We start from the raw sequence: 23,200 nt of genomic DNA on the forward strand, positions 1-23,200 counted from the left end.
ATGGGGAACACTTCGGTACACACGAGGGAAATTACAGTGGAATGATACCTCACCCCTCCAAATCCCACTATATTAGCTAAGTTGGACTCTAAAGGGCCAGAGTTAATGGTTGGTGGCAATATTCGGTTGGTTGTTTCGTAAGGCCCTTGTTGCCGCAAGGTGTCTGATGGTCACTGGGGCTGTTGCTCTGGTTTCTTCTTGTGTGTCAGCCTGCTTCTGGAGCTACTGACCTTCCCTGTTGAACTGCTTTCCTGTTGCCCCCTCGCCTTGTTGTTCGCTGAAGCTGCTCTTCCTTCCAGAGACAGCCAGAACAAGACAAGCAGCACACAAGCGCCAGCAAGAACCAGAGAGAGAGCGAGAGAGGTTTCGAGTTTCCACTTCTATATCCCTCTCTTACAACGGTCTTCGTCACTTTAAAAAAAACACTTCATGCCTGTTTAAACAGTTCTTACAAAGTCCTTAAGAATCTTTGATGGCTTTTTGATGGTCCCTCATCATGTTGCAATTGCTTCTCCCGATGGGTCATTGTTAATTCCAATTTTTCGAGCTTGTCACTCAAGGCTTCCTTTTGTATCCAACGTCCAAGGTGTTGATCGGTTTTGCTTTCAAACAAAGATGTGGTCCCATCATGTCTGGAGCAGTTGTCTCTTTCAATTGTAAACAATTTTACAACACCAAGTTATAGTCCAGCAATTTTATTTTAAATTCACAAGCTTTCGGAGGCTACCTCCTTCCTCAGGTGAACGATGCGGAAATGAAGTCCTCGAAATGAAGTCGCATTTATAATTCACAGAACAATGCTGGTGATAACAGACAGTTTTTTCAACTGCCCGTTGCCAAGGCAATCAGTGTGCAGACAGACAGGTGTTACCTGCCAGGTCTCAGAATATACAAATCACCAAAAAAAAAAACAAACAAAAAAAAAACAGAGATAGAGAGGTAGAAACATAGAAAAGACAGCAACTGACCCGTTATATTAAAAACAGATAACATTTGTTCGCTGGTGGGGTAACGTGTAGCGTGACATGAACCCAAGATCCCGGTTGAGGCCGTCCTCATGGGTGCGGAACTTGGCTATCAATTTCTGCTCGACGATTTTGCGTTGTCGTGTGTCTCGAAGGCCGCCTTGGAGTACGCTTACCCGAAGGTCGGTGGCTGAATGTCCTTGACTGCTGAAGTGTTCCCCGACTGGGAGGGAACCCTCCTGTTTGGCGATTGTTGCGCGGTGTCCGTTCATCCGTTGTCGCAGCGTCTGCATGGTCTCGCCAATGTACCATGCTCTGGGGCATCCTTTCCTGCAACGTATGAGGTAGACAACGTTGGCCGAGTCACAGGAGTATGAACCATGCACCTGGTGGGTGGTGTCCTCTCGTGTGATGGTGGTATCTGTGTCGATGATCTGGCATGTCTTGCAGAGGTTACCGCGGCAGGGTTGTGTGGTGTCGTGGACGCTGTTCTCTTGAAAGCTGGGTAATTTGCTGCGAACGATGGTCTGTTTGAGGTTGGGTGGCTGTTTAAAGGCGAGTAGTGGAGGTGTGGGGATGGCCATAGCGAGGTGTTCGTCGTCATTGATGACATGTTGAAGGCTGCGGAGAACATGGCGTAGTTTCTCCGCTCCGGGGAAGTACTGGACGACAAAGGGTACTCTGTTGGTTGCGTCCCGTGTTAGTCTCCTGAGGAGGTCTATGCGATTTTTTGCTGTGGCCCGTCGGAACTGTCGATCGATGAGTCGAGCGTCATATCCCGTTCTTACTAGGGCGTCTTTCAGCGTCTGTAGGTGTCCATCGCGTTCCTCCTCGTCTGAGCAGACCCTGTGTATTCGCAGGGCCTGTCCATAGGGGATGGCCTCTTTGACGTGGTTAGGGTGGAAGCTGGAAAAGTGGAGCATCGTGAGGTTGTCCGTGGGCTTGCGGTAGAGTGAGGTGCTGAGGTGCCCGTCTTTGATGGAGATTCGTGTGTCCAAGAAAGAAACTGATTCTGAGGAGTAGTCCATGGTGAGCTTGATGGTGGGATGGAACTTGTTGATGTTATCGTGTAGTCTCTTTCAATGGCAGTGAGTGTTGACCACCTGCTGTCGGGTTTGCATTAAAACAGAGACATGTCTGAAGCAGTAATTCTCCCACATTCCACAGTGTGTATTGTGGATTCGTCTGGTGACCTCTCACCTATCCTTCCATCTTAGGATTTCAGTCACTGGTCAAAGTTTTCCATACTCAGGGAAAAGGTAAATTCCAAAGTCCTTTTCTTTAGGGTTTTTCTCCGAGTTTTGGGAGATCTGTGAATTTTGAGAATCTTACAATTGTAGCAAGACTTCCTTACTCTTGGACTCCAACCCCCTTGCAATAAAGGCCAACAGACCATTTGCCTTCCTAATTGCTTTCTGTACCTGCATGTTGACTTCCTGTGTTTTGTGTACCAGGACACCCAATTATCTCTGAACACCAACATTTTATAGTTTCTCTCCATTTCAAAAATATTCTGTTTTTCAATTCTTCCGACCAAAGTGAATAACCTCACATTTCTCCACATTATAATCCATCTGCCACCTTCTTGCCCACTCACTTAACCTCTCTCTATCCCTTTTTGTGCCCTCCTCACAGCTGACTTTGCCCCAACTATTCCTTGTAGGAGCAAATTCCACAGAAGTAACAGATGTCAGGGCAGCAATCTGACTCCCAACGGTACTAAAATCAAGTAAAGCAATGACCCTCCGTTCCCCTCTCCCTCTGTCCAGGAGTCTGTCCTGCACCAGCTTAAGTTCGTACCAGTAAAGTGAGACCCTCTCCGTTCCCCTGTCCCTCAGTCCAGGAATCTGTTCCGCACCAGCTTGAGTTTGTACCGGCTGCTATCATTTCCACCTGATGCAAAACAGCATTTTAAAACATCCGAGATCTTTTTAAACTTTCTGTGGAATCTTTTTAATTTTAGGAGGAAGCAAACACTCCCATTCACTCCCTCCCTATCATTAAAAATTAACTGGGAGAAAGTGGAGCTCTGCACCAGCATCCATCCAGACATGCACAGGACTCCTTTACAGCTGATATCAGTATAACTTTGGTCTGGCGACTCTGTACCGCACTCGGCAGAGACTGGTAGCTGCAGCATATCTGCAGCCTTAGTGATGAAAGGTAAAGTAAAAGGGAAATTTACCACTGATATCAGGGAGTTCAAAGAGTGATCAACAGATGGAATAAATTCCCAGATCCGGAAGATGGGACGAAAATCCGAGGAATCATTTAAATAGCAACTGAATGCAACAATGGGGTGGGGGTTTGGGAGTATTCTGGATGGGCCGAGTGGCCTCCCTCATCTGTAATTATTTTGTGTGTACATTAAATTTGATAACATTGTACGACTGCTTCACATTTGTCTTGAATTCCTCTGAGCATCAGTCAACTGTGATATTAACCCACTTATTTTGTGCCTGAGTTAAAATAGAGCGAAATACCTTCAAGAAAGAACTTGCATTTATATAGCACCTTTCATGCCCTCAGGACATCTCAAGTCAATTTGCAGCCAATGAATAACTTTTTGAAGTGGAGTCACTGTCTTTTTGTCGGCAAAATGCAGCCACCTATTTTGTTCACCGCCGAGGTCCAACAAACAGCAAATGAGATAAATAACCAGTTATAAATGTGTCCTGGTCAAATTCTATCCCTCAACCAACACCGAAACAAAAACCAGATTATCTGGTCATTTATTTTATTGCTGTTTGCGCGAGCTGACCGTGTGCAAATTGGCTGTCGCTTTTCCTACCTTCACATCAGTGATTAAGCTTCATGAGCACTTCATTGGCTGTGAACAACAATAACAACTTGCATTGAAATAGCGCCTTTAATGTAGTAAAACGACCCAGGATGCTTCACAAGAGCGATTATCAAACAAAATTTGACATTGAGCCACATAAGGAGATATTAGGACAGGTAACTGAAAGCTCGGTCAAAGACGTCGTTTTTTTTTATTCGTTCATTCGATGTGGGCATCGCTGGCAAGGCCGGCATTTATTGCCCATCCCTAATTGCCCTTGAGAAGGTGGTGGTGAGCCGCCTTCTTGAACCTCTGCAGTCCGTGTGGTGAAGGTTCTCTCACAGTGCTGTTAGGTGGGGAGTTCCAGGATTTTGACCCAGCGACGATGAAGTCACGGTGATATATTTCCAAGTCGGGATGGTGTGTGACTTGAAGGGGAACGTGCAGGTGGTGTTGTTCCCATGTGCCTGATGCCCTTTTCCTTCCAGATGGTAGAGTTCGCGGGTTTGGGAGGTGATGTCGAAGAAGCCTTGGTGAGTTGCTGCAGTGCATCCAGTAGATGGTGCACACTGCAGCCACAGTGATGAAGGGAGTGAATGTTTAGGGTGGTGGATGGGGTGGCAATCAAACGGGTTGCTTTGTCCAGGATGGTGTCGAGCTTCTTGAGTGTTGTTGGAGCTACACTCATCCAGGCAAGTGGAGATTATTCCATCACACTCCTGACTCGTGTCTTGTAGATGGTGGAAAGGCTTTGGGGAGTCAGAAGGTGAGTCACTCGCTGGAGTGTCTTCAAGGAGGAGAGAGAGGTAGAGAGGCAAAAAGGCTGAGGGAAGGAATTCCACAGCTTAAGGCCGAGGCAGCTGAAGGCATGGCCGCCAGTGGTGGAGCGATTAAAATCGGGGATGCGCAAGAGTCCAGAATTGGAGGAACTCAGAGTTATCGGAGGGTTGTACAGCTGGAGGCAGTTACAGAGATAGGGAGGGGAGAGGCCATGGTGGGATTTGAAACAAGGATGATTGTAAAGGTAGGAAACGCGGCAGCCAATTTGCGCACAGTAAGCTCCCGCAAACAGCAATAAAATAAATGACCAAATAATCTGTTTACATTTCGTTGTTGGTTGAGAGATAGATTTTAAATTCGAGGTGTTGGTGGACTGGGAGCCAATGTAGGTCAGCGAGCACAGGTGTGATTGGTGAATGGAACTTGGTGTGAGTTAGGATACGGGCAGCAGAGTTCTGGATGAGCTCAAGGTTTTGGAGGGTGGAAGATGAGAGGCCGGTGGGGGAGCATTGGAATAGTCAAGTCTTGAGGTATCAAAGGCATGGATGAGGATTTCAGCAGCAGATGAGCTGAGGCAGGGTCGGAGAAGGCAACGTTATGGAGGTAGATGTCGGCAGTCTTGGTGATGGAGAGGATTTGTGGTCAGAAGCTCATATCAGTGTCAAATAGGACTCCAAGTTTGCAAACGGTCTGGTTCAGCCTCAAACTGTGGTCATGGAGAGGGATGAAGCACTTTGAGACATTCTGAGGTCATGAAAGGCGGTATACAAATGCAAGTTCTTTCTTTTTCCTTTATCAGTTTCTCTGTTTGCTGTTGGCCAAGATTTGGAGGAAGGGGGAGAAGAGAACGTCCCTTTAAAAGTTGCATTTCAGAGTATGACGATTGTTTCAAAATGTCACTGTTGCCACATCCACCAACACACAGAGAGAGAGAGAGAGACTCAGGAGGTGTCATCATCAGTCACATCCGGGTGGATATAAATGAATGATCTTGCTGGGTCTGGTGGATCTTCATATCGGTCGGAGCTCAGGCGGAGAGGATGCGCTGGAGTTTGGAATTGGCGCAGGCCCTGGTCGTGCTCGTGCTGTGGGTCTGCTGCGGCTCCGGGACTGGCTGTCCATGTTCGGATCGGGCTCTGTGCGAACCCGTGACCGTGGAGCATGAGTTCCAGGTGGGTGTTCGGGGGCCGGGGGTGGGTGTTTGGGGGCCGGGGGTGGGGGCCCCCTGCTCATGGGCTTGTTTACCACGGTGGGTGGGTGTTTGTTGAAATATTGGAGCCAAAGGCGCCTGGGGAGTGAGGTGAATTTAAAGGTCACGGATTGGGCTGAGTTGGGTTGGGGGACACGGGCTGGGCTGAGTTGGGTTGAGGGGCACAGCCTTTGTTGGAATTGGGGCACGGGCTGGGCTGGGGGCCGGCGGTGGAACAGAGAGCTCCAGCCTGGAGCATGGGTGAGAGATGGGCTGCAGAGGGGTCGTTGATATGGTCCAAATGTCAGGAACAGTCTGAGGGGTGTGGGTCAGGGTGAGGGACATGTGGAGCTATTGGGATGGGGGTAGTGGGGGGGGGAATGTCCGATTATTGTTGAAATGCAAAGTGTGTCATATTATAATCCGTATGTTAAAGTGTTAATATTGGTATAGTTACAGTTTGTATAAAATAGGACCAACCGTAGTATTGAGCAGTGCAAAGATATTGTAACAAGTGCAGCATCCATAAAATGTGTTTCTTAAAATATTTCTCCAATGTGCAGAGTCTGAAATGATGTGTGATCTAACTCCTGCAGTGTGTCTGTCTAATACCATGGTTGAGGTCACCAGTTTGTGGTTTTCACAGAATATTGATCCCCAAAACACCAGTTAAAAATCCTGGAATCTCATGTCATAAAAATGACATTTGACTTTTTCACTTATTGTTAAACTGGGACCTTGGCCACGATTAAATTGAATACAACGTAACAGATCTTTAAAAAATACATTGGTTGCAAAATGACTCTGTAACTGCTGACTGTATTGATGAGGTCAGTATTTACTTCAGAGCAATGTTACTAAGTGGGCAGTGTGGCAGCAACAAGAGCACCACCAATATAACCTGCAGGCTCGATGTGTTCATTCTGCTTTTAACCCACTTCCCCCACCTTCCCACTCACAAAACATTCTTCTGACAGATGGGTGGGATAAAAGTTTCCTCTGTCTGTTGGTTCCAAGAATGAATAAACATGAATTTATGTCGCACCTCATGTCCTCAGGATGTCCCAAAGAACTTCACATGAAATGAATTACTTTTTGAAGTGTTGTCGGCAAACTCAGCGGCAATTTTTAAAAATTTGTTCATGGGATGTGGGCATCGCTGGCAAGGCCAGCATTTATTGCCCATCCCTAATTGCCCTTGAGAAGGTGGTGGTGAGCTGCCTTCTTGAACCGCTGCCGTCCGTGTGGTGAAGGTTCTCCCACAGTGCTGTAAGGTAAGGAGTTCCATGATTTTGACCCAGCGACGATGAAGGAATGGCGATATATTTCCAAGTTGGGATGGTGTGTGACATGGAAGGGAACATGCATGTGGTGTTGTTCCCATGTGACTGCTGCCCTTGTCCTTCCAGGTGGTAGAGGTCGTGGGTTTGGGAAGTGCTGTCGAAGAAGCCTTGGAGAGTTGCGACAATGCATCCCGTGGATGGGACACACTGTGTGCCGGTGGGGAAGGGAGTGAATGTTTAGGGTGATGGATGGGGTACCAATGAAGCGGGCTGCTTTGTCCTGGATGGTGTGGAGTTCTTGAGTGTTGTTGGAGCTGCACTCATCCAGGCAAGTGGAGAGTATTCCATCAAACTCCTGACTCGTGCCTGGTAGATGGTGGAAAGGCTTTGGGGAGTCAGGAGGTGAGTCACTTGCCACAGAATACCCAGCCTCTGACTTGCTCTTGCAGCCACAGAAATTATGTCGCTGGTCCAATTAAGTTTCTGGTCAATGGTGACCACCAGGATGTTGATGGTGGTGGATTCGGCGATGGTAATGCAGTTGAATATCAAGGGGAGGTGGTTAGACACTCTCTTGTTCGAGATGGTCATTGCCTGGCACTTACCTGGCACAAATATTACTTGCCACTTATGATTCCAAACCCGGATGTTGTCCAGGTCTTGCTGCATGCGGGCACGGACTGCTTCATTATCTGAAGGGTTGCGAATGGAACTGAACACTGTGCAATCATCAGTGAACATCCCCATTTCTGACATTATGATGCAGGGAAGGTCATTGATGAAGCAGCTGAAGATGGCTGGGCCTTGGACACTGCCCTGAGGAACTCCTGCAGCAATGTCTTGGGGCTGAGATGATTGGCCTCCAACAACCACTGCAACCTTCCTTTGTGCTAGGTGTGACTCCAGCCACTGGATAGTTTTCCCCCTGATTCCCATTGACTTCAAATTTACTCGGGATCCTTGGTGCCACACTCGGTCAAATGCTGCCTTGATGTCAAGGGCAGTCACTCTCACCTCACCTCTGGAATTCAGCTCTTTTGTCCATGTTTGGACCAAGGCTGTAATGAGGTCTGGAGCTGAGTAGTCCTGGCGGGAACCAAACTGAGCATCGGTGAGCAAGTTTTGATGAGTAATGTCGTTTGAGAGCATTGTCGACGACACCTTCCATCACTTTGCGAATGATTGAGAGCAGACTGATGGGGCAGTAATTGGCCGGATTGGATTTGTCCTGCTTTTTATGGACAGGACATACCTGAGCAATTTTCCACATTGTTGGATAGTTGCCAGGGTTGCAGCTGTACTGGAACAGTTTGGCTGGATGTTGTCGGGGTCCATAACCTTTGATGCATCCAATGCACTCAGCTGTTTCTTGATATCACTTGGAGTGAATCGAATTAGCTGAAGACTGACTTCTGTGATGGTGGGGATGTCAGGAGGAGGCCGAGATGGATCATCTACTCGGCACTTCTGGCTGAAGATGGTTGCAAACGCTTCATGTCTTGTCTTTTGCACTCACGTGCTGGTCTCTGCCATTATTGAGGATGGGGATGTTTACAGAGCCTCCTCCTCCCGTTAGTTGTTTAATTGTCCACCACCATTCACGACTGGATGTGGCAAGACTGCAGAGCTTTGATCTGATCCGTTGGTTGTTGTGGAATCACTTAGCTCTGTGTATAGCATGTTGCTTCTGCTGTTTAGCATACATGTAGTCCTGTGTTGTAGCTTCACCCGGTTGGCACCTCATTATTAGGTACGCCTGGTGCTGCTCCTGACAAGCTCTTCTGCACTCCTCAATGAACCAGGGTTGATCCCCTGGCTTGTTGGTAATTGTAGAGAGTGGAATATGCCGGGCTATGAGGTTACAGATTGTGCTGGAATACAATTCTGTTGATATGTGCAGAGCCATGTCCCACAAACAGCAAGTTGCATGAATGAACAGTTAATGTGTTTGTGCTGATGTTGGTTGAGAGAAAAGTGTTGGCCAGGACACCAAGAGAACTCCCTGCTCTTCAATATTGCCAGCAGTCTATTAGATCCACTTTAACATCTCATCCAAAATACAACCCCTCCAACAATGCAGCACTCTCTCATTACTGCACAAAAGTGCCAGCTGAGATGATGCATGTTTGATCGTCTCAGTCCAAAGCAAAGGGCCCAAATCACAAAACTGTGATGAACTAAACTGCAGCACTAAATAGGCAGTCTCATTTGAGAACACAGGATGGTTGGTGTGGGAAATGGAAAAATGTCACACTGGTGCAGTGTGGGCTGTTTCTCTTTATAGGGAACTATATTCTGATCTAGTCTTGCTGGTCTCATGGTAGAAATGCTTGATTTGACACCAGGTACCTTGAATGGAAAATTTTTTAAACTGTAACTCCAAAGTCCCTTGTAAAATGAATTTATTGAGTTGAAGTTGTCCTTTTGAAGTGTATTGAGCACCAACACTTGGAATGGAGTATTGGGATGTGGGCTCCTTTTCCTCATGTTGTTCAGTTCCTCTCACCTGCACTATTGTCGAGATGGAAGTTCTGAGAGGTTGTTCCTCTTTAGCATATTCTTTTTTTCTGGTGGCTGCATTTAGATCGACAATGGTGGCCACCTGAGAATCAGTTCACCAGCCATTCCATACCCTACAACCTGGGGAAATGATAATGGGCCAAATTTTGCTCTAACAGGGCATCTAACGGTGCTTGCCGTTACTTGGACCTGCCCTTGCACGTTTTTGAGTGGCAAGTTGCTGAAAGTGTGAACTGATAACGGGGCAGTGAGTGAAACAGGGCATTTGGGAGCTGAGTGAACAGGGCAAGAAACAGGGTATCTCCTTAACCAATGAGATTGAAGGTAGTGAAATTAACAGCGCAAGGATTGAGAAGGAAGTGTAAATTAGAGTGGGCGAATTCAATGTCAAATCAGGTACAGAAAGAGAAATAAAGAGAGGAAAAGAAAGATTGGATTAAAAGAGGGGAAAAAAAGCGAGTGAAAGGGGAAGAAAAAAAAGTTTTAATTTTAAAATTGCCATTTTTAAAAGCTCCAACAACAATTAAATCCTGAAGGAATGAGACTCCACTCTTGTAATAGTTAATTTTCAGTGCCAGAGATCTTGATTGCCGATAATGAACACATTCACCGTCGTTAAAAAGGTACTTAGACTGGAGTGGAAAAGACGTAACTTTCCATGGCGAGTTCAGTTTGAATCTCCTGCGCAAATACATGAACTTTACGTCGTTCAATGCATTTTAAGGTTGAGCAAGATAGCTGGATGCTGTTTTCGTGAAGCTAACAGCGGAGCAGCCCAACTCGGTCAGCAACTTGTGGATGTTTGAGTTTAACTGCGTATCTGCCCCTCGCCTGAAGTTGCTGTACCATTTACACATAAATAAAACGAGCCCCATTCGCCTCACCGTTATTTTGTCAACAAAATCTGGGCCATTGATTGTGAAAATATATATTTTTAAATGGCAGTTTTCTGCCCTTCATTACTGCAATTGACTGCTTTATTTTGTACTAGGTCTTTGTCTTTGATGTTGGAGGAAAGGATTGGAAGTATTATGACTGGTTTAAGGTCACGACTATTGCAGCCTTTGGACCATACGATCCTGAGCTTTTGTGTTATGCTCATGCGAATCAAGTTCGAGTTGTCCTGAGAGGTAAGTAATTTTATCACAGAAAAAACAAATGTCCTTCTGTCTTCTAATGCAAGCTGTATTATTGAGAACCACATAAAAGGACATTCAGTGCACAGCCTTGAATTGCGACCTTACAGTGCTGAAATTCCTCTACAGCTCCTGCACAACTCGAGCTAATAATTCCACATTCCATCTATAATATATTAAAATCTTACATCCACACGCACACCTCCTGTCTACAAAACCTTACTTTCTGTAGTCAAGTTTTTCACACTTTTGTTGCAACTTTTTCCATTTATAAATTCCTCTGTCCACATTTATAATGGGAACTGTCTCCGTAAACTTGATGCACTGTAATTACATCCTCCCCACCAGTGGTGGCACTGTAGCACCTCTGTTTTGCATCTTTCAGCTCAAATTGCTATTAAAATAAAAATTACAATTGATCAAAGTATTATATTAAAAATTAGGACAAAATTTATGATTTCACAATGGGGACTGAGTTACATCTGAACACCCTGGTGGAATTATCCCCCACACTCCAATCCTGCTTCGTCTGAATACTACACAAGTCTGGACTCTCTTTGTCCATTGCCATGGGAGATTGACTGGTGATGTATTTTTATTCTACTTTTCACCTCCCAAACTTGCTGGGTTCGTGAGCACTGAGCGGGAGTCTTCTGATCTAGGAGTAGGGGAGGGGAAGAATTCTGAGGAGGGAGATTGTGGGATCCAGCAAGGACTCAGGAGATGGTCAGGGATTGCTGGGATCTGGCAGTATTGGGGAGATCGGGGAATGGAGGGTCTAACATGTCTTGTTGGGGAGGAGGGTGGTCTAATGGAATGCGACCCAAACTGTTATTGACATCTTTGGAAGCATCAGTCCCTCACCCCTCACATGTTCCTGCAAGTTAGGTGCCCGAACCACCGCTTCCCTCATCGTCGCCCTATTCCGATCTTCTGTACTTGCCTTGAGCATTTGAGCAGAAATGCTTGGTTAAGAAAGCCTTAAAAAGCGCAAACAAATCACTGGGGTTCATTTCTAGAGGAAAATAATTCACAGCAGAGAAGTTATGTTAATCTTGTACAGGTCCTTGGTTAGAAAACACTGAGAGGACTGTGCACAGTTCTGGACTCCATACTACAAAAAGATACAGAAGTATTGGAGAAAGTGCAAAAAGGATTTACAAGGATGATATCAGAACTGAGAGAGCATGATTATCAGGAAAGACTGAACAGGCTGGGGCTCTTTTCTCTAGAAAAGAGAAGGCTGAGAGGTGATCTGATAAAGGTATTTAAAATTATGAATGGTTTCGATCGGGCACGTGGAGTTCCTCAGGGCAGTGTCCTCGGCCCAACCATCTTCAGCTGCTTCATCAATGACCTTCCCTCCATCATAAGGTCAGAAATGGGGATGTTCGCTGATGACTGCACAGTGTTCACTTCCATTCGCAACCCCTCAGATAATGAAGCAGTCCGAGCCTGCATGCAGCAAGACCTGGACAACATCCAGGCTTGGGCTCATAAGTGGCAAGTAACATTCGCGCCAGATAAGTGCCAGGCAATGACCATCTCCAACAAGAGAGAGTCTAACCACCTCCCCTTGACATTCAACGGCATTACCATCGCCGAATCCCCCACCATCAACATCCAGGGGGTCACCATTGACCAGAAACTTAACTGGACCAGCCATCTAAATACTGTGGTTACGAGAGCAGGTCAGAGGCTGGGTATTCTGCGGCGAGTGACTCACCTCCTGATTCCCCAAAGCCTTTCCACCATCTACAAGGCACAAGTCAGGAGTGTGATGGAATACTCTCCACTTGCCTGGATGAGTGCAGCTCCAACAACACTCAAGAAGCTCGACACCATCCAAGATAAAGCAGCCCGCTTGATTGGCAACCCATCCACCACCCTAAACATTCACTCCCTTCACCACCGGCGCACTGTGGCTGCAGTGTGCACCATCCACAGGATGCACTGCAGCAACTCGCCAAGGCTTCTTCGACAGCACCTCCCAAACCCGCGACCTCTACCACCTAGAAGGACAAGGGCAGCAGGCGCATGGGAACAACACCACCTGCACGTTCCCCTCCAAGTCACACACCATCCCGACTTTCAAATATATCGCCGTTCCTTCATTGTCGCTGGGTCAAAATCCTGGAACTCCCTTCCTCACAGCACTGTGGGAGAACCGTCACCACACGGACTGCAGCGGTTCAAGAACGCGGCTCACCACCACCTTCTCGAGGGCAATTAGGGATGGGCAATAAATGCCGGCCTTGCCAGCGACGCCCACATCCCGTGAAAGAATAAAAAAAAAAAAAATTGGCAAGATGTAACCAGTGCCACAGGAATCAGTGTCCTAGTACATGAATCACAAAGAGTTAGTATGCAGGTCCAGCAAGTGATAAGAAAGGCAAATGGAATATTGTCATTTATTGCAAGGGGAATGGAATATAAAAGTAGAGATGTTTTGCTACAGTTGTACAGGGCATTGGTGAGACCACATCTAGAATACTGTATGCAGTTGTGGTCTTCTTATTTAAGAAAGGACATAATTGCTTTGGAGGCAGTTCAGAGAAGGTTCACTCGACTGATTCCTCAGATGAGGGGGTTATCTTTTGAGGAAAGGTTGGATAAGTTGGGCCTGCATACACTGGAGTTTAGAAGAACGAGAGGTTATCTTATTGAAACATATGAGATCCTGAAGGGACGAGAAGGGGTAGATGATGAGAGGAGGTTTCCCTTTGTGGGAGATACTAGAACTCGGGGCCACCAGTTTAAAAATAACGGGTCTCCCATTTAAGACGGAGATGAGGAGGAATTTTTTCTCTCATAGGGTCATGAGTCTGTGGAACTCCCTTCCCAGAGAACGGTGGAGGCAGGGTCATTGAATATTTCTAAGGCTGAGTTAGACAGACTCCTGATTAACAAGGGAGTCAAAGGTTGTAGTCGGGAGACAGGTAAGTAGGGTTGAGGTCACAATCAGATCAATCATGACCTTACCAAATAGCAGAGCAGGCTCGAGGGGCTGAATGGCCTACTCCTGCTCTCGTATGTTGATATGTTTGTAATTTTCCGCTTGTGGGCGAGTCGAAAACTAGAGGTAATCCAAAACTATAAGATAGTCACAAATAAATCCAATAGGGAATTCAGGAAAAACTTCTTTCGTCAGTGAGTGGTGAGAATGTGGAACTTGCTACCACATGGAGTGGCTGATGCAAATGGCATGGATGCATTTAAGGGGAAGCTGCAGAAGTGTATGAGGGAGAAGGATATGTCCAGGCTTTGGAGACAGGCTGAGGCCTTCAAATAAAAACTTCACTTGTCTTTAATGTCTTCACTTCAAGCAAAGACACTAAAAGACACAAATGAAAATTAGGTGAATAAATATAAACATGTTATTGTGAAATGTCATTTTTTCAATTTGTATTTTATTTTAGAAACTCTTATTTTATAAATTAAATATTGCAGTTACTGAGGAAAAACATGGTCCATGAAAAACAGTTTCAGCTGCAGGTTGAGAAACCTGTTCCACACCATCACTTGGTGGCCGTAGTGTGGAACTGCATAACCACAGGCCACATTATGGGCAAAATCCTATTATAAAGGTGACAGGACGGGAATCACCAGATGTGAACACAATTAAAATAGAAAAACAAAAGACACTGTTGACACAGAACTTTTGAATAAAAAGATGACAGGACACACTGTTTTTAATAACCTATAAATAGATAGGTGGAACTTTTATTCCCTGGCACAGCAGCAGTCTGCCACTGATGCCAGGATTTAGAATGAAGAATGCAGTTTAATGAAAGCTCGACCCAATTGTGTCCAGAGCCCAGCACACACGCTCCATTCTTCCGACTCTGGGCGACTGAGATTTCTCCTCTTCCTCCATCAATGGCAGAACCTTCAGCTGTTACTGCCTTGAACTCCAGATTCTACTTCTTCAACTTCTTTGTCTTGCTATTTCTCTTCCTATCTTCGAATGCCTCATCAAAACCTACCTGTTTGACTGTGCCTTTGGTCACTTCCCTCAAGTGTCAGCTTGGCTCAGTGGCAGCACTGTGTCTCTCCTCCTGGGTCAGAAGATTTTGGGTTTACTCCAGGACGTGACACATAAGTGCAGTACTGAGGGAATGCTGCATTGCCAGAGGTGCTGTGTTTCAGATGAGACCTTAAACAAAGGCTCCACCTGCCTGTTCAGGTGGATGTAAAAGACCCCATTGGCACAATTCAAAGAACAGGGAGTTCTCCTGGTGTCCTGGACAACATTCATCCCTCAACCTACATTACCAAAACAGATTAACTGGCCATTTATCTAATTTCCTATTTGTGGGACCTTGCTGGGCACAAATTAGCGACCACATCTGCTTACAAGACAACAGTGATTACGCTTCCAAAATAATTTATTGGCTATGAAGCATTTAAGGACATCCTGAGGATGTGAAAGGCACTATGTGAATGCAAATTCTAGCTAAATCTTCCTCTACTACTTCCTACTTGATGTTGGCAGTTCTGTCCTGTAAAGTGTCTTTGGACACAATGTTCTGTGAATGATGCTCTGTAAATGCTCTGTAAATCGACCTCCATCTGAACTTGCAGCACTCCGTTCTCTCAGTTCCAACTTTGACATTGTCATTAAACCTGCTGACAAGGGCGGCTCTATTGTAGTTTGGTGAACAGACCTCTACCTCGCAGAGGCTGAATGGCAACTCTCCAACACCTCCTCCTATCTCCCCCTGGACCATGACCCCACCGCTGAACATCAAGTCATACTTTCCCAGACGATGACTAACCTCATCTCCTCTGGGGATCTTCCCCCCATGGCCTCCAACCTCATAGTCCCCCAACTCTACACAACCCGCTTCTACCTACTCCCCAAGATCCACAAACTGGACTGCCCCGGTAGACCAATTGTTTCAGCCTGTTCTTGCCACATTGAACTTATTTCTTCCTCTTCCAATGTCCTCCGTAACTTTAACAGTTTCCAGTTTCCCGGCCCTATCCATCTCCTTTTCACCCTGGGCGTCCAGTCCCTCTACACCTCCATCCCTCACCACGACGGCCTGCGGGCCCTCCGCTGCTTCCTTGAACGGAGACCCAATCAGTCCCCATCCACCACCACCCTCCTCAGCCTGGCTGAACTTGTTCTTATGTTGAACAACTTCTCCTTTGACTCCACTCACTTCCTCTAAATAAAAGGTGTTGCTATGGGAATTCATACGGGGGCGAGCTATGCCTGCCTTTTTGTCGGATATGTGGAATACTTTTGTTCCAGTCCCACTCAGGACCCCTCCCTCACCTCTTTTTCCGGTACATTGATGACTGTATCGGTGTTGTTTCCTGCTCCCGCCCTGAACTGGAATATTTGATCAACTTTGCTTCCAATTTCCAACCTCCTCCTGCCTTCACATGGTCCATCTCTTTCCCTTCCTCGACTTCTCTATCTCCATTTCTGGGGATAGGCTGTCAACCAACATCTATTATAAGCCCACTGACTCCCACAGCTACCTTGATTACCTCTCACCACACTTCCTGTAAGAACTCTATTCATTCTCCTGGTTTCTCCGTCTCTGTTGCATCTGTTCTGACGATGCCACCTTCCACATCAGTGCTTCCGATAAGTCTTCCTTTTTCCTCAACCGAGGATTCCCCTCCACTGTAGTTAATGGCCCTCGACCATGTCCATCCCATTTCCCGTACTTCTGCCCTCACCCTTTCCCCTCACTCCCAGAACCATGATAGGGTCCCCCTTGTCCTTACCTTGCACCCCTACTAGCCTCCACATTCAATGTATCATCCTCTGCCATTTCCACCACCTCCAGCGCGATCCCACCAACAAAAGCATCTTCAACTCCCCCCTGTTTCAGCATTCTGAAGGGAACATTCCCTCTGCGACACCCTGGTCCCCTCTTCCATCATCCCCAAAACCCACTCCCCTTCGTTCAAAATCCTGAAGAGTTTAGATGAAGTAAATAAGCAGAAAATGTTGCCATTGGCAAAAGGGTCAAGAACCAGAGGACACAGATTTAAGATGATTGGCAAAAGAACCGAAGGCGACATGAGGAAAAGCTTTTTTACGCAGCGAGTAGTTATGATCTGGAACGCTCTGCCTGAAAGGATGGTGGAAGCAGATTCAATCATGGCTTTCAAAAAGGAATTGGATAAATACTTGAACGGAAACTTTTGCAGGGCTACGAGAAAAAAGCAGGGAAATGGGACGAACTGGATTGCTCTTTCAATGAGCCGGCAGAGGCTCGATGGGCTGAATGGCCTCCTTCTGTGCTGTAACCATTCTATGATTCCATGATTGTATAGTGTACTGTATTTGCTGCTCACAATGCAGTCTCCTCTAAACTGGGGAGACCAAACGCATGTTGGGTGACCGCTTTGCTGAACACTTCCGCTCAGTCCGCAAACGTGACCCTGACCTTCCGGTCGCTTTCCTCTTTAATTCTCTGTCCCACTCCCACTCTGACCTCTCTGTCCTCGGCCTCTTACACTGTTCCAATGAAGTTGATAGAATGATAAGGGACAGGAGGAGGCCCTTCAGCCCATCGTGTCTTTACCTGTCCCATTCCCACCCTCCTTGACTTGCACCATCATCCCTTTTGTCATTTGATCTCTCTTGCCCTCCACCCATCACAGACCTTCCCTTTTGTTCTTTTGTCCCCTCCCCTTCCTTCCCCACCCCCCCTTTCTCTGCCTCTGCACTTGCTTAAAAACTGTTCAATCTCGAACTTCTTCCAGTTCTGAGGAAAGGTCATCGACCTGAAACATTAACTCTGTTTCTCTCTCCACAGATGTTGCCTGGATTGCTGAGTATTTTCAGCATTTTCTGTTTTTATTTCTGTATAAATGGACATTGTTTGTTCACCAGGAGTTCCAACATACAAAGACATTATGGACAGAAATCACCAAAGAAAATGGATCAATCACAGAGTCAACTCTGTAAAAAGACAATTTATGGATGGAATCAATTTGGACCTGAAGTTTTCTGCTGAAAATAATTCTGCCATCAAATTGTTGATAACTGACCTGGTTGCCGAAACCACGAAGAAATTCCACATTTTAATACCTGGGTCTCAGGTAAAGGAGCCGTTATTTATTAAATTGGGATAAGCAATTTAGTTTCTACTTAATTGTAAAGACCATTGATATTTTTCTGGATAAGTGAATTGAAATCCTGATTTTTAGCTGCTGTTTATCAGTGCATCATCTTGTTCCAAAGCTGCTTTGACCATTGCTGAGGTTAGAAATTTTAGATTGAATCAGTTTAAATGGATATACAGCAAACTTGATGCTGCACCACTTGTAGCCCAGAATGATACAAGTGACTTGAGGCCCGGCTTCCCGGACCAGCATTGTTCGAACTGTAATTTTCACATCGGTTCTTAGAATGTTACAGCACAGAAGGAGGCCATTCGGCCCATCATGCCTGTGCCAGCTCTTTGAAAGAGCGATCTAATTCGTCCCACTCCCCTGCTCTTTCTCCATTGACCTGCAATTTTTTCCCTTCAATTATTTATCCAATTCCCTTTTGAAAGTTACTATTGAATCTGCTTCCACCGCCCTTTCAGGCAGTGCATTCCAGATCATAACAATTCACTGTGTACGAGGACACCCAAGTCTCTCTGAACACCAACATTTAATAGTTTCTCACCATTTAAAAATATTCTGTTTTTCTATTCTTCCTACCAAAGTGAATAACCTTACATTTCCCCACACTGTACGCCACCTTGGATCACTATTATACTCTCTGGAGTTTAGAAGAGTGAGAGATGATCTCATTGAAACATATAAGATTATGAGGGGGCTTATGAGGTTGTTTCCCATGGCTGGAGAGTCTCAAACAAGGGGCATAGTCGCAGGATAAGGGGTCGGCCATTTCAGACTGAGATGAGTTGGAATTTTTTCATTCAGAGGGTTGTGAATCTTTGGAATTCTCTTCCCCAGAAGGCTGTGGATGCTGAGTTGTTGATTATATTCAAGGCTGAGATAAATAGATTTTTGGACTCTTGGCAGAATCAAGGGATATGGGGATTGGGCTGGAAAGTGGATTTGAGGTCAAAGATCAGCCACAATCTGTTTGAATGGCGGAGCAGGCTCAAGGTGCAATGTGGCCTACTCCTGCTTCTGTTTCTTATGTTCTTCTGTTCTTAGACCTTGTTAACTCAGATTGCAGTGATTTAATTCTTGACCTTAAGCCCTACACTCAAATAGCCTGCCAGCACTCAATGTCTGGCCTCGTGTAAACAAACTTTGGGCACTTTGACTGGGTATTGGAGTGTGGCTGGCCCTTTTGGGACTGCAGTTTGGTCACAACTTAATGCCTTTTGAAGAGGAGGAGAGAAAACTGACAGAAAATTGGAGGAAGAAGGTGAGTGAGCAGTGGGGAATTGAACCTGATTAATATTTGATAACCGAGGATCCTATTAATTCTAACTCACAATTTGCCCCAACTTTATCCTGTTCCTTTTTATACAGTCATGAACACTGTCGAACTCCTAACCTGTTAAATTCACAGCTCCCATGGAGCATGTGCGAGTGCATATAAAAACCATATAACAACTAGTGATATCCAACATAAGGTATGAGATGAAACTAACTTCTTCTTGTTACTCTTTGGCCCTTAGGTCACATTTAACGTGCCTTGGTCTCCAGACTGCATTGATGGCCGATGCTATGACTTTTTGAGAATTGCAAATTCCTGTGACTTTTTATTTGTGATGTCCTATGATATGCAGAGTCAAATGTGGGACATTTGCTTTTCAAAGCCAAATGCTCCCTATTACCAGACTTTATCAGGTATGTACAATAAGACCATCTGGTTCAGGGTCTACCTGCCCGATATCAATGTGAATCTAAGACCCTCATTATTATTTTCCCCATTTAGGTTACTCCGCTTATATCAATCTGGGTATTGATTCCAGAAAGCTCGTGCTGGGAGTTCCATGGTATGGTTATGACTATACTTGCAGGCAGTTGTTTGAGGTAAGGTGTTGTCATTATCTGGCTTTCAGATATCCTAATTATTGAGAATTAACTTTAGTAAACCGTTGTCTTGTTGCTGTGCAAACTATCCCATTGATTCCCTTTTCTGAGGAAATTAATTGTTTGCATTGCACAAGAAATGAGAGTGAAGTCATTTCACCTGAAACTCATCCCTCTGGTACATTATCTGTCCGAACAGGGCATCGAATTATATTTTGGAACAGTCCAGTATTTTTGCCTCTGTTCACTTGCTTGTAGACTATTTCAAAAACTTCTCTTTACATAAAGAAGATTTTTGATATCTGTTCTATGTTTACTTTTCACTAATTTCCACATGCATCCATTGGCTGGGCTTACCTTACCCGTGCTATTCAACATTTTATTCCACTGAGGCCTCCCCTTAATTGCATTCTTCTGAGCTACAAATCTTAAGCTTCTGCTAATCTTTTCTCAAAACTCATTCCTTTACAATTTTTTTTATTTGTTCATGGGATGTGGGCATCACTGGTAAGGCCAGCATTTTTTGCCCATCCTTCACTGCCCTTGAGAAGGTGGTGGTAAGCCACCTTCTTGAACCGCTGCAGTCCGTAGCAAAGATTGTACAACTGAGTGGCTTGCTTGGCCAATTCAGAGGGTGATTAAAAATCAACTATATTGCTGTGGGTCTGGAGTCACATATCGGCCAGAGTGGATGAATTCGTGAACAGATGAAATACAACAATCCCATAGTCTCATGGCCACCATTACTGAAAATAGTTTTTTTAAATTTCAGATTTTATTTAGTTGAAATTAAATTTCCCAGCTGCTGTAGCAGAATTTGAACTCATGATTCCAGATTATTCGTCCAGGTATCTGGTTCATTCGTCCAGTAACATAACAACAATGCTACCATACCCAGTGGGAGACATTGGAATATAGGAACAGGAGTAGTCCATTCTGCCCCTCGAGCCTGTTCCACCAATCGATCATGGCTAATCTGGATCTTAACTCCATTTACCCACCTTGGTTCTGTAACCCTTAATACCCTTACCGAACAAAAATCTCTCAGTCTCAGCTTTGAAATTTTCAATTGACCGAGCCTCAACAGCTTTTTGAGGTCCAGAGTTCCAGATTTCCACCACCCTTTGTGTGAAGAAGTGCTTCCTGACAACACCCCTGAATGGCCAAGCTCTAATTTTAAGGTTATGTCCCCTTGTTCTGGACTCTCCCACCAGAGGAAATAGTTTCTCTCTATCTACCCTATCAACTGCTTTGATCAATTCAAACACATCAATTAGATCACCCCTTAATCTTCGACATTCAGTCTTGTTGCTGTCTATTTCAAGTTACAACCTTGTCCTCATCTATAAATGTACTATTTAATTTATATATTTCTGTGAGAGACCCTCCTCTCTATATTGTAAAGCTTATGTTTCTCTAATTGTCCCTCATAGCCTTTACACTTAGAGACCAGTCATGCTGTTACTGCATTTTTGAAATGACCAAAGTAACTCTATTCACAAGTGTTATTTTTTCATCCTTTCGTACTTTTCAGGGTGGTAGGTGTGTATTGGAAAAGATTGCTTCCCGAGGTGCCCCTTGCAGTGGTGCAGCTGGACGTCAGGTCCCATACAAAGAGATCGTACAGCACGTGCACAAATCAATTACTGGCAGATATTGGGATGATGAGCAGAAAGCCCCATATTATATCTACATGGTAAGACTATCAATCAAAACACAATGGAGAGTTGTGCATTGTCCATTCTTTGCAGAATGCAAACATTGCAGTGTTTCATGATTCAATATTCTCTGTGTACAGGATTCAGCAAAGTTCAGAATGTACAGTTTCTACAGTACAAAATGTGTGTAGTTGGAGAATAGCCAAGAAAATGGGAGTTGACATACAAAGCACCAAACCAATTCCGAGCTGTGGACTTTTCAAATCGATCACTTTACACAACCCATATTGACCCTCCTGTGAAAATCATCATAGTTTAGTTCGTGAAATGTGTGCCCCTGTCTCCCATTTGATGATCAATTTAACACAAAAGATTGACGGTAGCGTGCCCTGTACATAAGAAAACTGCACAGTAGCAAATACCACACACTCTCGACCTACTGCATTCTACCTAGTCACATGTCTAATTGACATTTGCCAAATCTTGCTGAGATACTTGACGCACTGCAGTCAAAGGCTGTGATGCTTGAGCTTTCAGCAGTAACATTTAAATCATGTTTTCCACCTTTCGATTGCAATATTTTGTTACTTTGAGCAATTTGAACAGATTATTTTGAGATGATAGAATGTTCCACATTGAGTTAAATCAGACCTTGGTTTATCCTATTGTTTTAAATTGTTTTCTCTGGAGGCCAATGCTAACTCTGACTTGCAAGTCATCTATCTCTTTCTATTTTCCCCCAAATCATTTTTTTCCCCAATCGAACACCATAATCTTTTGCCTTGTTGCATCTGAATTGACATCTGGGCTGTGCATTGGATTTTTCTAAGTTGCTGTACTGAGGGAGTGCTGCACTGTCAGAGGTGCCATCTTTCAGATGACACGCTAAACTGAGGTCCCATCTGCGCTTTAAATGTGTGTCTTATGTTCATATGTTGCACAGCATCCAGATGAGTTAATTGATTTGAGTGTTAAAAATGATAGATTGGGATTTCCTTGGAGCTGCAGGGGCACAATTTCAAAATTTGCAGATGGCCCAAAACTTGGAAGTGTAATGAACAGTGAGGAGGTTAGTTATAGACTTCAAGAGGACATAGACAGGCTGGTGGAATGGGTGGACACATGGCAGCTGAAATTCAACGCAGAAAAGTGTGAAGTCACACATTTCAGTCGGAAGAAAGGTGAGGCAATGTAAACTATGGGATGCAGGAAAGGAGAGATCTGGGGGTTGATGAGCACAAATCGTTAAAGGTGGCAGGGCAGGTTGAGAAAGCATACAGGATGCTGGGCTTTATAAATAGAGGCATACATTACAAAAGCATGGAGGTTATGATGAATACTTATAAAATGCTGGTTCGGCCACAACTGGAGCATTGTGCCAGTTCTGGGCACCGCACTTTTGGAAGGATGTGAAGACCTTAGAGGGGGTGCAGAAGAGATTTATGTGAATGATTCGAGGGATGAGGGACTTCAGTTACGTGCATAGACTGGAGAAGCTGGGGTTGTTCTCCTTCGAGCAGAGAAGGTTGAGAGGAGATTTGATAGAGGTGTTCAAAATCATGAAGGGTCTGGAGAGAGTGGATAGAGAGAAACTGTTCCCATTGGTGGAGGAGTCAAGAATGAGGACATAGATTTCAGGTGATTGGCAAAAGAACCAAAGGTGATATGAGAAAAAACTTTTTTACAAAGCGAGTGGTCGTGGTCTGGAATGCACTGCCTGAAGATGTGGTGGAGCAGATTCAATAGTGGCTTTCAAAAGTGAATTCGATATAATATCGCCGTTCCTTCATCGTCGCTGGGTCAAAATCCTGGAACTCCCTACCTACAGCACTGTGGGAGAACCTTCACCACACGGACTGCAGCGTTTCAAGAAGGCGGCTCACCACCACCTTCTCAAGGGTAATTAGGGAT

At 45.1% G+C, this 23,200-nt stretch overlaps 1 protein-coding gene across 1 annotated transcript in view; it reads left to right on the forward strand.

Moving 5' to 3' along the window:
• LOC137325615 (di-N-acetylchitobiase-like) overlaps positions 1 to 23,200 on the forward strand; it is a 44,431-nt gene that overhangs the window by 2,085 nt on the left and 19,146 nt on the right. The window contains exons 2-7 of the mRNA XM_067990881.1: positions 10,511 to 10,649; positions 17,518 to 17,726; positions 17,835 to 17,888; positions 19,274 to 19,445; positions 19,534 to 19,631; positions 21,166 to 21,327. Coding sequence (XP_067846982.1) covers positions 10,511 to 10,649; positions 17,518 to 17,726; positions 17,835 to 17,888; positions 19,274 to 19,445; positions 19,534 to 19,631; positions 21,166 to 21,327 — 834 coding nt within the window. The remainder of the gene's footprint in view (positions 1 to 10,510; positions 10,650 to 17,517; positions 17,727 to 17,834; positions 17,889 to 19,273; positions 19,446 to 19,533; positions 19,632 to 21,165; positions 21,328 to 23,200) is intronic.

The sequence above is a fragment of the Heptranchias perlo genome, chromosome 9 (genome assembly GCF_035084215.1).
Source record: "Heptranchias perlo isolate sHepPer1 chromosome 9, sHepPer1.hap1, whole genome shotgun sequence".
NCBI classification, from domain to species: domain Eukaryota; kingdom Metazoa; phylum Chordata; class Chondrichthyes; order Hexanchiformes; family Hexanchidae; genus Heptranchias; species Heptranchias perlo.